Below are 14,762 nucleotides of genomic sequence, written 5' to 3' on the forward strand. Positions count from 1 at the left end.
TTGATGGGAATTTCACTCAAAGATTGAAGAAGTTATAGAGCAGCATACGGGGTCTTTTTGCACTGCAATTTCTGCGAAATAGGGATTATGCGAAAGAAACTGTGATTTTATTAATCCATACAAACAAAGTTGCGGACATAGGCCAGTTATAGACAAACCTGATATTGTAATATCTTTAATAAGCAGACATATATACAGGGTGCTCTACAAATCAACGTCAACGTCAAAAACGATGAAAGATGGGCCGAGGCCGACTACGCCACAGAGACAGCCATTTTAAAAGTAAATTATTATATCAAGTGAAAATCAACACCTTAAAAACTTTTTCTGGTAGTGTTACTATAGATTTACGGTAGCATTATTTAGTTAGAAATCCCAAATAGTAATAATAATCTGAGTTAACATTCATCAGTAAAGGCATATTACTTAAAAACTCAATTCAAGGTGTTGAATAACTTAAAGAATGATGTAAGTAGTTTGTATTTTTTTGCGAACCTCCATACTTTGGCCCATCTTACATTCTTGGCTTGACATTAATTAATGCAGCACCCTGTACAGTCTATAAAATAAAACAAATTAGTTATGTGGTCGTGTCCGTGTGTTAGTAGTCATGAGCCCGCGCTCCTCAACAGCAGTTAAGATGGCTCTTCATTATAAATTAATATTTATATTATTGATTACTTCTTGTTTTGTGCACGTTCACTGTGACCTCAACCTGAGTGAAGGTGAGTTACCTATACTAGTATTATAAAATTGTAGTTTGTTTGGTTAAACGCGCTAATCTCAGGAACTATACATAATAATAATGTATATTAGCTTAGCCTTTGTTCCAAGCTATGTTGCAGCCGGCTTCCAGTCTCACCGGATGCAGCTAGATACCAGTGTTTTACATGGAGCGTCTGCATATCTGACCTCCACAACCCAGTTACCTGGATTCTAACACAATACCCTTCGGTGAGACTGGTTGTCAGACTTTCAAGCTTCTGACTACTGTTAACGACTGTCAAAGATCTTCGAAAATGACAGCCGGGATACACAATTTAACGTGCCTTCCGAAACACGGAGGAACTCGATATGTCAACCTCGGCAAGTGTGGCTTACCCTCAGCGATCGATCCGTGCGGCTGTTGTTAACTAAGCCACGAGCTCCTCACACACACAAATCTCAGGATTGGATATTGGATTGCGCGGGTATCGCTGAGCGAGTGTTATCTTTAATGGTTCTGGTCGCTTAGCAACAGACCAGTGAAGCGAGTGCTCGCCGTCAGTGTGAATAGTCAGCGATCAACTGTTTGTATATGTGTCTCTTTTGTTTACATGGAATACATATCTACTATACGTTTCTTGAACGAGAAAATAGCCGATAGTTTGTCGTTTTCTCTTCGGCGGTGGGACAAGTGCCTTAGGAACGGAGTAGCAAGGAAAAATGTTACAAAAACGGGGAAAATTATGACTCATTCTCTCTTAGGTGACGCAGGCGAAGTTGCGCGGATCAGCTAGTTAATTATATTTGTCATAAAAGGTCGTGTCAAATAGGACTTTTGTGCAAAAAAGTCAACATCTTTAATCCTTCTGTTAAGCTTGTTTATTGATTTTTTTATGCTGTCTGTGTTTGTATCGAGTTATAATCATTGCTAGGAATTCCTATGGAATTGGAAATTATTTTATTTTTGTATGTACATATTATGTATGGATGTGATTGAGGCAAGGGAAGTTTGTAAGGGATCCATTGTTTCGTAAATCGCAACATCCCTATGTTGTCTAATTCTTAAATGTCGTCCTAGCCGATTTTGGCTACGGCGGCCAATTTAATTCTATAGATGTGGCTCATGTTTTTACAACCAGCGTCTTGCCTAAGTAAATTTTCCTTGGCCCTACCCAAAACTCCTTAGTTTAGATGGTTATGCACCATTTATGTGAGGCCCTCATAGTCAGTGGTACTCACCGGTCAGTAAAATATCCGTAGGTTAAGCAACCATTGGCGGGGTCAGTCCATAGATGGGTGACCGCATAGTTTAATTTGAAATGTGTGACTCCATGCTTTGGAAGGCAAAATAAAAGTCGATCCCCATTGTTGTTAATTTAGGTAATAGTCTTGCAATAAGCCTTGTGAAAGGGCTTTCGAACGGATTGAAAGTTTTGACACTGGGTTGACCCCTAAAAATAAAATAAAATAAATTAAACCATTTGTTTTAAGAAAACGTAATATTCTTAAGTTGATACAAAACGCAAATAATTGTTGATTTCCTACTACTTCACTGTTTTTTATTATTTAATTTGACTTTTAACATTTGAAAGGTTATATTGTTCATAAAAAGCAAATGACTTAGGATCTTTTAAACCTAAACAAATCATTTTTTTTTAATTTTCGCGTTGCATATTTATTATAATTAACTATATCTATTAAGTATTATTTATAAGTCGGTCGCTAGTATACTATGCGACTACCGCGTAAAGGTCTCGGGTTCAAATCCTGAGTCGGGTCAAATAGTCTGTTTTGAGATTTTCTGTTAAGAATTTCTCAGATAATGCCCGGACTAAGGAAGTTGACTGAAAGTCCGTGCCTCGGAGAGCACGTAAAGTCTTGCGCCAGACCTCTCACTGGTCGTATCGGCTATCAGTCCCACCGGACTATGAGAGTGAGATTAAAAAGAGTGGCTAGGAGTTTCTTGCCAGCTCTTCTCATTGGCCCTACCTTCCGAACTGGCGGTAAATTCACTCTCTGTATCATTGACTATCATAAGTGTCAGCATTTGACCTAAATGAATAAATTCTTTGATTTTGATTATCGGTGGAATAGAGACTCCGTGTATTGTGCACACACTTGGACACTATAAACAAAGTCGATAGCCAGTTTCAATGAAATTGGTCGCTGTAGCTAGATATCGGCTTAGAAAGCATTATGTCTATTATATACTTAACAGTAGAATTAGTCAGTTTTTCATGCTAGCGTTCTTATATGTATATTATTGTATATGGCTAATCAATTCAAGTACTGTGTTCGATCCCGGGCAAGAATTTGGGATTTTGGGTTAATTATCCCCGTTTTTGTTACATTTTTCTCTGGTTCTCTGCTCCTGTTGATCCTAACATGTATGTTACATAGCCTATAACCTTCCTAAATAAATAGGCTATCTTACTGCAAATTTATTTTTTAATTCGCACCAGTAGTTTTTGAGATTAGCGCGTTCAACTAAACAAATAATTCTATAATATTAGTATAGACTAGCTGACTCGCGCAACGGCACATAAGAGAATGGGTCAAAATTTTTCCTGTTTTCGTAACATTTTTTTGTCGTACTCTGCTCCTATTAATGGTAGCGTGATTATAAGAGCCTACATCGATAAATATACTATCTGTAATTGAAAGAATTTTTTAAATCGGACCCGTAGTTCCTGAGATTAGCGCGTTGAAACAAACAAACAAACATTTCAGATTTATAATATTAGTATAGATGTAATGCAAAAACACAGCTTTTTGCAAAACAAGGAAAATTCCTCAAATTATATTATTTTTTGTTATGTTATTATTTTTAATCACTAGTTCTATTTAATAATCTATAAAAATAAATTGGTACAATTCAAAAGAAGTTGAAATTGTTTGTTTGTTTTTAATCAATTCTCAGAAAAATACTGGTCCAGTTCGATTTGTTTTGCTCTTTTTGTTTTCAAATTATATTACAAAAAAGTGGTCCAAGCAGTGGACTCTCACGCGTCGAGGGGTCATGCCTGTAGCAACACACCAGAGACTTTTCGAAGTCATATTATACTAGCTGACCCGCGCAACTTCGCTTGCGTCACATAAGAGAGAATGGGTCTAAATTTTCCCCGTTTTTGTAACATTTTTCACTGGTACTCTGCTCCTATTGGTCGTAGCGTGATATTATATAGCCTAAAGCCTTTCTCGACAAATGGACTATCCAACACTGAAAGAATTTTTCAAATCGGACCAGTAGTTCCTGAGATTAGCGCGTTCATACAAACAAACAAACAAACAATCAAACAAACTCTTCAGCTTTATAATATTAGTATAGATGTATTAGAAATGAATAAAAGGAAGAATCACTTGTTGTGTAAACAGTGAAGAAACCTTACATCATCAAAATATAGTAGTTAATAACGCGGTTTGTATCACTATTGACTGATTTATCTACACACATAACTTGGAACACATAACTTTCGGGTACGAACCCTCGACCACTTGCGTGGGCGCAATTTAAACCACTCGACTACCACTGCTCTGCAGCAAAATTTATATTTTTCTAAGAAAAAAAATAGATAATTTTAAATATATAATATTTTTTTCAGGTTCATCTTGTGTGACGAAAGGCTTGAACGGAACATGTTACGACGTTTTCAGCTGTAACTCGGCTGCTCTCACATATCTCTACGTATGTACTTTATTTATATAGATACATAACATCACGCCTTTGTACCTGAAAGTTTCGAGAGTATAATGTTTTAACATTTACAATTTTTGATAGGGAACGAGATTTTTTTCAACCTCCAGGCTATTGTAAAGAATAATCTAATATAAGATATAATAAAAACACCAATGGTTCTAGCCATACCCGACACGGGAATCGACCCCGTCACCTTACGATCAGCAGTCGTATACACGGCCAACCGATCCGTGCCACAGAGGAAGTTACTCGAGCTTATTCAAAATAGTTATAATAGGTTTCGAACGTCAAATTGTTATATAAATGAAAATGAACTAACAATTAACTAAATTGGATTTTGGTCGGGACTAGGTTGATTATAGGATCGATGGAATCAAAATTTCCAATGTACCCGAATCAACGGAATAAAATATTGTAGTTGAAGTCGAGTCAGTCTGCTAGTATCTATACTAATATTATAAAGCTGAAGAGTTTTTATGTTTGTTTATTTGATTGAAAGCGCTAATCTCAGAAACTACTGGTTCGAATTGAAAAAATATTTTTGTGTTAGATACACCATTTAGCGAGAAAGGCTTTAGACTATATAACATCACGCTGCAACTATTACGAGCGGAGTAGCAACGAAAAATGTTACTAAAACATGGATAATTATGACCCATTCTCTCTTATGTGACGCAAGCGAAATTGCGCGGGTGAGCTAGTATCATATAAACTGGCTAAATAATACCATATTAGTGCTTAACCATAAAAATGTTAATAATAATTATTATTTTACAGACTGAGGCAGGTTTCAATAAGACTAGATACAAGCTCCCGGACCTGCCTGATATTTGCACATACAAGAACGAGAAACCCGTCGTCTGCTGCACAGATTGTGATGCTGGCACCTCAACGTAAGATTATTCTTAAACCATTTTTGTTCCATAAAGGGTAATTTTCTATTACTATCGGCTAGCAACAACGACCGGTTTTAAGAAAGAGCTATAAAATCAATGTTACTAGAAACTCAAACACGTCATTTGATTCCAAACTAAGCAGAACTTGTACTATGGTAACCAAATAACTGATAAACATACTTACATACTTCTAAATACAAATGTATTGTGCCCAGCCTTTCTTCAGAATTATGTTGGAGTCGGCTTCCAGTCTTACCGAATGCTGCTGAATATCAGTATTTTACATGGAGCGACTTCCTATCGGACCTCCACAACCCAGTTACCTGGGTTATAACACGATACCCTTCGGTAAGACCTAGGACTGGTTGTCAGACTTTTTTATGTTCTCACTACTGTTAACGACTGTCAAAGATCTTTAAAAATGACGTGCCTTCCGAAACACGGAGGAACTCGATATGTAAGAGATGGTCACCCATCCACAGAACAACCTCAGCAAGCATAGCTTAACCTCAGAGATCGGTCCGCGCGGCTGTTGTTAACTAAGCTACAAGCTCTTCTAATACATACGTACTAATTAAATAAATAACAACTAGGCTCAGAATCGCTCATTGGCGCGTTCGTGTATGCCTCCAAATTGGCTCGGCGCGATGTCGATAATCGAGCCTTAGCGCGAGGGCCATATGAACCGCTTGTAAATGGCGGCCTTTATGAATAATATTTTCTTTCACTGCTTTCAGATTCGGGGACTCGGTGATTTCACCGTTAGCAGTCATGATTACCAAGCATAAATCTGTCGCTTGGGGCAGTAAGTATTCAGTCTCGTATTTATATAAGTATGTAATTAGAAGTATATAAGTATGTTTATCAGTTATTTGGTTACCATAGTACAAGCTCTGCTTAATTTGGAATCAAATGAGTGACGTGTGTGAGTTGTCCAATGATATTTATTAATTTATTTATTCTCCAATCTGCACTTGCCACTTGGGAAGTGAGTAGGACTTAAGGCCTTAGCTCTCATCACTATTGGAAAGAGACCCTAAAGACCCATAACTTAGTAGAGAACCTAGTGTAAAAGGTGTACAACTGGTGAAAGAATACTAAACTAAAAATTTAGTAATCAGTGACCCGCATGCTTATGTTGCTGACAATGGACTACTTGATACGAGTAATTTATTGTAGATATACCCAGAATTATTAATTGTATTCTGGTTACTTCGTTCTTTTGAACCTAAAATCTGTTTAATACATTTATTAAAGGTATGCAAAGTCCCCAACCCGTACTTGACCGGCGTAGTCTCAAGGCCTAACTCCTCCCTCATTCAGGGGTAAACCCTCGCCCAGCAGTGGGACATTAAATGGGTAAATTTTATTAGATAATTCGTGCATCTTAAGGCTTTCTTACTTCCTATATCTCATTTTTCAGAATGCTACGACTATTTCAAAAGGTTGCCGTACCCGTGTCGCGGCGTAGGTAACTTTTTCGTGAGAAAAGAATGGGATGATGGAAAGCAGTGTCATAAGGCTTCGTTTGGTGTGGCCCTTGCAGTGGGAGGGCGAGACGCACAGAAGTGGGAATTCCCGCACATGGTGAGTGTAGTTCTATCACTGGATTTTAATAGAAAAGGAAGGAAAGAGTGCCTTATAGCCAGTTGCGTAATCAGTCGGTAAACGATCTCTGGGTTAAGCAACGCTTAGTGAGGACATTACATAGACGGGTGGCCGCTTATTGGTATTTGAAGTGAGTGACACCGTGCTTAGTCGATTACGGTAGTAGTCATTTAAGATAAAAGTCGTTACATAAAGTTTTTTTGACGAGTTTGATTCAAGCTTGACCATTAACCATAAAACCGTTTTCCTTTGCTTATTTACTTTACTTAAGCAACTGTTTTATGATTTTTTTTTTTTTTTTTTTTTATTATCCCCTTATGTGTCCCACTGCTGGGCAAAGGCCTCCCCTCTTTCTTTCCAAATCCGTCTGTCCTGTGCCAAGCTCCGCCACGATGGACCCGCAAATGCCGTTAAATCATCATGCCACCTTCGTCGTGGTCGGCCTCGACAGCGATGTCCATCGTGTGGTGTCCACTCTGTCACCAGCCTCACCCATCTCTCCGGATGCATGCGCGAAACATGGCCAGCCCACTCCCACTTCAATTTAGCGGTTTTTCGTCCTACATCCGCCACTTGAGTAATAGAGCGCAAAGTGGTGTTACTAACGCGATCGTTACGCCGAATATGAAGCATGCTACGTTCCATTGCACGCTGACAGATCTTGATGCTGGACTTCTGCTGTTCGGTGAGTGACCACGTTTGAGCACCGTAGGTTAGGACGGGCAGGATGCACATGTCGATGAGTCTTCGTTTAAGAGTAATCGGCAGATCACCCTTTAGGTGTTCTTTTAGAGCCCAGAAGCTCTTCCACGCATTTTGAATTCGTCTTTCGACCTCTTTGTCTTGCCGGTTACTAAACGAGACTATCTGGCCCAAATACGTGTACTCATCTACATACTGTAAAACCTGCCCGTCTACCTCGACCCTACGTTTTGTGCTATTTGTCATGAGTTGTGTTTTTGACCTGTTCATCGAAAGCCCAACATCAAGACTCGCAGCGCTTAGGTCTCGGAGCATTGCTTCGAGTTCTGTGGCGGATGTAGAAAATAAAACAATATCGTCGGCAAAGCGAAGGTTGTTAAGTTTTTTGTCGCCGATGTCAATGCCGCAATATTGCCATGTGTCGGGTAAGCTGTTAAAAACCTCCTGAAGCACGCTTGTGAATAACTTTGGTGAGAGTGGGTCACCCTGCTTCACGCCTCGTCTTATTTTGAAATTAGGTCCTGACTGTTGTAATTTTAAATTTGCTGTACTATTTTCATAGATTCTTTGAAGAAGATCGATATAGGTGTGGGGAATATTCTGGTTTTCTAAAGCTATTATTACCGAACTGTGAGAAACGCTGTCGAAAGCTTTTGAATAATCGACAAAAGCCAAGTATAGCGGTTTGTTGTATTCATTGTGTTTTTCTATGATTTGATTGACTGTATGAAGGTGGTCTGTGGTAGAAAAGTGAGGTCGGAAGCCGGCTTGTTCAGGGGGTTGATGAAGATCCAGAGAAGGGGCAATACGAGCCTCGATGATTTTGATGAACAGTTTGTATATATGGGGTATGAGACTTATGGGCCGGTAATTGCCTATATCTGATTTGTCGCCCTTTTTGTGTAGCAAAATTATATTAGAATGGCACATGGTGGTTGGAATTTCACCCGTTCTTAAAATATTATTAAATAATGAAGTGAGTTGTGGTAGTAGAACATTCTTCCCCAGCTTAAGAATTTCTGACGTAACTCCATCTTCTCCTGGACTCTTATTGTTTTTCATTGTATTTAAAGCCTTCTGTATTTCGCTATCAGTGATAGGGTGTATAGAGTCTGGGCAATGATATACTAAATGTCTGTTCTGTTTATTGTGATCATCATAAAGATTTTTATAAAAATTGGTGGCTATATCTAATATTTTATTCGAGCTACTTTGTTTGTTACCATTATCATCGTTCAGTGCTGATATCCATGTTTTTCCCTTTACTATACCCTGCTTTGCAAATCTTAAAGTAGTATTTGTTGTTAGTGCGGTTGTTATCATATTTGTGTTGTGATCTCTTATATCCTTTCGTATACTTCTTTTTACTAATTTGTCGATTTGATTATATTGAATTCTGTCTGATTTAATGGATTCTCTTTTTTCTATTAATTTTATTGTATTGCTACTTAGTTTGTTGTTGTTTTTTCTTTGATGTTTAATTTTATTAGTTGCTTTAGAAATATTATTTATTATGTTATTATATTGATTTTGAGTATTTATTTGTGTATCTTCTGCATCTAAATGTAGTCCAGTAAATGCATTTTGCAACTCTAAATTAAATTTGTAAACTGTTTTATGATATTTATTAAATATTTTTGACACACTGTTGTAGGCGCTGCTGGGCTACGGGACGGATGTGGAGACCGCTCAGTGGCTTTGCGGCGGCTCCGTCATTAGCGAGCGCTTCATTCTCACCGCCGCGCACTGCTCCTCCACTCGCATATTGTAAGTACCACAAGGCACTCAAAAATAGTTGCGGCCATCACTTAGTAAGCGATCAGTTTATTAAACTACCCTTGGGGTGACGATTCCCTGGATGCCAATAGGCTAAGCCACTTCGTGCTTCAAAGAGTACCTTAAAAGTGGTTCCCGGTTGTTTTTAATTCGTATAACAGTCGTAAAACCATGTCAAAAGCCTTTATGGCGACTTGAATAACTTTGACAAAACTTTAAAAAAATAACTTTGACCGATCATTTACCCTTCGAACAAGAAAAACAATCTTATGTATTAACTCAAAACAAAAAAAATGACAGTATTCCTATTTTACTATTCATTTCTTGCCGTCAACTGTAGTAAAAAAAAACATATTATTATTTTCAGAGGTTCAATACAGTATGCGGCTCTAGGTTTGCTGAAACGGACAGACCCAAAGGATTCCTGGAAGATACACAATATAAAAAGGATCATAATCCATCCAGAATACAAGTCGCCGACGAAATACCACGATATAGCACTTTTGGAGACAACCACAGAGTACGTGTGAATTATCTTTATACTGTTCCTATAACAGCGATGATAGTTGAGTCACACTCTACGCAAATTTCTGTTCGAACCTAAAGCAGAACACCAATGACTTTTCGCAGATGTTCGAATGGTGAAGGAAAATGAAGGTTCTTAAGGGAAAAAAGTCCTAGCACTTAGCTAGCGTGGTGGACTAAGCTTGGTCCCTTCCCTCATTCCGGGAGTAGAAAGATTCGTGTACCACTCGAATCATAGGCGCAGTGAACTTTAGTCTGCCAGAATTTAAAAAATATTGTCTTATTTCTTAAGGTCGAAGACCTCATCCAATTCCTCCGGACTTTCTCTCTCTCTCTGTTTTTCTAGCCACACTTCCCTATCGAATACTAACTAAATTATTAATGCCTAAAATTTTTCAGGATAAAATTTGGACCGGATTTATTGCCCGCATGCCTGGATATCGCGGTTCTGCCAAAGCCGTACGCTGATGCATCAGGCTGGGGTACCTTGGGACATAAAAAAATGGTCGCAGACAACTTACAAGTGGTAAGGAAATTGTAAATATAGAAAATGTGTGTAGTAGTAGCCATGAGAAATTATTATTTCTCGAAAATAAATATAATGTAATTGTTCGTTTGGCTTTTTTCAAGGTATATTTGGAAGAATTCACGGAAGAACGGTGCTCTGAAATCTACCAACCTCACCGTCACTTGAAGCAGGGCTATGATCATGAGAAACAGATGTGTTACGGCTCCGCGTCACAGATTGTTGACACTTGCGAGGTAATACACGTTTTAATACTTGTACATAATAATATAATTCGACTGTAAATGCAATTCTCCACCACTATCGACTACCGACCCAAAAAGTTTTAAAGAAAATCTGATCAGCGCCTCCAACGGGCGTCGTATGAACTATTTCTGCTGTACATTTTAAATTTCAAGCTCTCGTAATTTGATAGTACCGACTGTACAGAATCTTGCTACTGTTCTTCAACATCATTGCTATGTAAAGTCTACCCGTGACCAAGACCGGTGTAACAGGGTCAAAACTTAGGGTAACAAACTTATCACTTTAAATGAAATTTTACCTGACAGTGTTAAGACTTTCTTGAAATAGCCTTATCAGTTTATTAATACAAATCTGAAGCTTGCTACACACATATCCGGTTCGACATTAACCGGCCTAGCTGGGCTGCAAAACCAAATACGTACAAGATCGGCACAAGCCAAAACAAATGAGACGAGTCCGTTTTGTTACTCGGTAGTTTTACCAAGCCGAAAGCCGAACCACCATATTCGTAAAGCAAGCCTTAAGCTACTCGGTTGAAGATTATGATACAATAATCTTGACGTCTCATTTCTGTTGTCCAGGGTGACAGCGGTGGTCCTCTCCAGACGAATCAGTTCAAGTGCCTGTACACAGTAGTAGGTGTGACGTCATACGGCAAGGACTGCGGCGAGCTTGGTGTCGCCGGGATGTACACGCGCGTCTCTTACTATGTACCCTGGATCGAGAGCGTCGTGTGGCCAGGGGAATCACCTGACGTCTAATACTACTTCGATTTGTAATAAAACTTCAGTTTTCAGCATGATACCTTTATTATTCAGTAATGGGATGGTTGCCTAAATTCGTAGCCTCAAGACCACTTTTATATCCTAACAGCCTAAATGTCGTTTTTTTTAGAATTTAATATTTACCTGATTTTTTTAAAGTAGTTATGTTAATTTTCTGGTAGCCGAGTTACTGACTTTATTTTACTTACATGACATTGAAAAATTTCAAAAAATCCAAGATGTACAAATTGCCCAGCCGTTTTTAAATTGTGTTAGGTTTGATTTAAAAATAATTTCTATTCACCTATCATCTTAGTATTAGCTTCTTCATCTTCGACGTCGTCATTCGCAAACTTCCCATGATTGAAATAATTCTCAATTTCTTGCAACGTCTTATCTTTTGTCTCCGGCATTATGAAGTACAATATTAATAAAGAAACTCCCATAATACTGCCATATACTGCGAAAAATCCATATACCTTTATGCTATCAAGTAAATGTGGGGTTGATTTTAAACCGACCATTAAACAGGAAGATATCCAGACTCCTGAAAGGGCTGTACCAACCCCTCTATGAGCTAGAGGGAACACCTCCCCAACTAACGCCAAAGGAATGGGAGCGCAGCCCAAATTAGCAAGTATAAAATATACTACAAGTAATGATGTAGGTATCCAGGTCTCTTTTCCAGAAATGATTTCTTTTGAAGCTAAAAATAGGTATAAGCATACAGATATGAGGACTCCAATTGCTGCAAATCCTGAAGAAAATAACAAAGTCCTTCGGTTCATGACTTTGACGAGAAATGATGCGAATACCGCACTTGCTGTTATGGTGACATCGATTCCTAGAGTGTAGTAGAATGATAAAGAAGTCTCCCCAGTGATGTTTTTCATTATTTGAAGAGCATAAACCAGGAATATGTGTCTCCCACTCATTTCTAACACTATAGTAGCCAAAATCATTATTAGAAACGGTTTCAAGAAATCCTTTTGCGTAAATTTTCTAAAGAAACCAGTTAACTGGTCGGTGATAGTCAGTTTCTTTTTCTGCTTGGACAATTTCGCTTTTTGTGCCTTGATTGTGTCTCCAAATTCTTTCCGAGAATCTTCGTGTTCACCTCTAAGCCAGAAAAAAGCCTGTTCACTTTTTTCGTACTGTCGTTTCGAGGCCAACCACGAAGGACTTTCTGGCCACGTGTAAATGATTATTAGTGCAATAATTAGGGGTATTAGAGCAATAAGGGCGATGGTTCTCCAATGCAAATATCTGCTAATTATATGCATGCAGAGAGCTCCGAGGCAGACGGATGCATTCTTCAAGTACAGAAATACTCCTCTGTATTTTGGGCTGGTGTATTCTCCAATGACTATGGCTCCTAAAGACACTGTTCCTGCCGAAGACAATCCCCCTAGCAACCTCCCAACCATCAATGTTGGGACATCATTGGCTAAGTATATGATCAGCCAGCCAAAAGCTCCAGGCAACATGATAAGGCCATGAGTTGCCCTTCTTCCATACAGGTCCATCAAAAGGGATGATAATAGGAAGCCTGCTATGCCAGATATACCCACGATTGAACCTAAAATATCAAATGACTATTGTCAACACAAAAATGCACCATTATTTTCATAGCAGTCCAAATACAAGCAGGGTGATATTTTAAGCGCAACTTTTTTGTTACAAACTAGTAAAAATAGAAGGTATGGTTATCGATTTGAGGCTTTTAACAATTTTTTCATCATGTGAAACCATTATTTCAGGTATATTAATACTGCTTAAAGTAGCGAATATCACTATAGTAGACCCGGACAAAAAAATCGTGACCATCGACAATGGATACATTCTTGACAATATCTCTCATAACACGATTTATAGAACCTTTCAAATAATTCCAATCAATAAAAACAAATAAACAAAAAAAAATTAGAAGACTCGAGAACCTCCTCTTTTTTTCAAGTCGGTTGAAAACGTCACAATTTTGTTTCGAAAAGTGATGATTTAAAATTCTTTACTTGAGAAAAGCCCTCTTATATTTACCCAGCCATGATGATGTATGGAGATTAACTTTGATTGGTGAATCAGGCTGGTTCAGTGCTGGCAGCAGGCTGGAGGGATAGCTGAGCATCAGACCCTGTCCGAACATGTTCATCAGCACCGCTGACATGGTCCATGTCTGAAACATAATATGATAGATTTAACCCAACCCGCACTTGGCTAGCGTGGTGGACTCACTCAAGGCCTACGCCCTCGCTCATTACGGCTAGAGACCCTTGCCCAGCAGTGGGACATTAATTTACTATTTTTATAATTTATTATAGTCCCACTACTGCTGTGCACGGTTTTCCAGAGGTATGTGGTAAGGGTTAGGTCCTTGTACCTCGCACGTGGCCAGCGTAGTGGACACAAGTCCACGTGCGAGGTAGCACTTTGCATGATTATAATAGAAATGCTTCTACGGCGCAGTCGGTAGTACTCGACTTCTGATCACAATTATATGCTAGTCTTGGGTTCGATACCTGGGTTTCGGAATTATCGGTCTTTTAGAATTTATATCAGAATACTTCTCAATAATAACCCCAAATGTGGCAATAGCCTCGTCCTCTATTAAATGGTAACTAACTAACTGATACTAACATCGTTAATATCGAAAGGTAACAGACGTGATATTATATTCCACTTTTGTCAATGTCTCAGTTTTCTAATAATTATTTTTTAGTAATCAACTGAGACATAATAAAATAACTATAAAAAGCCCATAAAAGTCCTTTTTGAGACATTATTTATGTATATGTAAGCAGTTACACAACATTATTATAATATAGAAAGATTTTAGGTAAATAATAATGATCAAATCATCGAGTGGTCTCATAAAACTATCTCATAAATAAGTTGGAAAATCCAGATTTCGTAAGTCTCTGCAAGGTAGGTATATTAAAACAAATTAACCCATTACTGCCCTACATCGAAGTGCCCTACTCCATATTTCGGAAGACACGTAAAATTTTGCGTCCTGTAGCGAAATTTTCTGTAGTCAGTACTGTCGAGTATCGAAAGTTTGACATTTAAAATATGTTGCAAACACGCTTTAAAATTGTTTACTACATTTATGAGGGCATGCAAAGTCCAGAATCCGCATTTGGCCAGCACAGTGAACTTAAGGCCTAACCCCTTCCTCGTTTGGTAGGTTACCCTTGCTCAGTGTTGATATTGTATAGTACAATTTTAAAAAATACATAGTAACTTTACATACCTGTCTTATCAGCGGGGTCGTCATTTTGCTAAAGAACCTTCATTCTATGAACACAGAATTAAAACTA

The 14,762-nt window shown here is 38.3% G+C and overlaps 2 protein-coding genes across 2 annotated transcripts; one reads left to right on the top strand and one right to left on the bottom strand.

Moving 5' to 3' along the window:
- Nucleotides 1–600: 600 nt before the first annotated feature.
- Nucleotides 601–11,483, top strand: LOC142983990 (mast cell protease 3-like). The gene is made up of 10 exons (XM_076131254.1): nucleotides 601–725; nucleotides 4,308–4,390; nucleotides 5,180–5,295; nucleotides 6,036–6,103; nucleotides 6,722–6,885; nucleotides 9,263–9,375; nucleotides 9,752–9,904; nucleotides 10,309–10,435; nucleotides 10,540–10,671; nucleotides 11,263–11,483. Exons 1-10 carry the CDS (start codon nucleotides 611–613, stop codon nucleotides 11,440–11,442), a joined length of 1,251 nt encoding a protein of 416 aa, XP_075987369.1. The 5' UTR covers nucleotides 601–610; the 3' UTR covers nucleotides 11,443–11,483.
- Nucleotides 11,484–11,625: 142 nt separating this feature from the next.
- Nucleotides 11,626–14,744, bottom strand: LOC142983989 (facilitated trehalose transporter Tret1-like). Its single transcript, XM_076131253.1, has 3 exons — nucleotides 14,696–14,744; nucleotides 13,483–13,618; nucleotides 11,626–13,024 (listed from the first exon to the last, which is right to left on the bottom strand). Exons 1-3 carry the CDS (start codon nucleotides 14,717–14,719, stop codon nucleotides 11,742–11,744), a joined length of 1,443 nt encoding a protein of 480 aa, XP_075987368.1. The 5' UTR covers nucleotides 14,720–14,744; the 3' UTR covers nucleotides 11,626–11,741.
- Nucleotides 14,745–14,762: the final 18 nt, after the last annotated feature.

Source organism: Anticarsia gemmatalis, chromosome 25 (genome assembly GCF_050436995.1).
Source record: "Anticarsia gemmatalis isolate Benzon Research Colony breed Stoneville strain chromosome 25, ilAntGemm2 primary, whole genome shotgun sequence".
NCBI lineage: Eukaryota > Metazoa > Arthropoda > Insecta > Lepidoptera > Erebidae > Anticarsia > Anticarsia gemmatalis.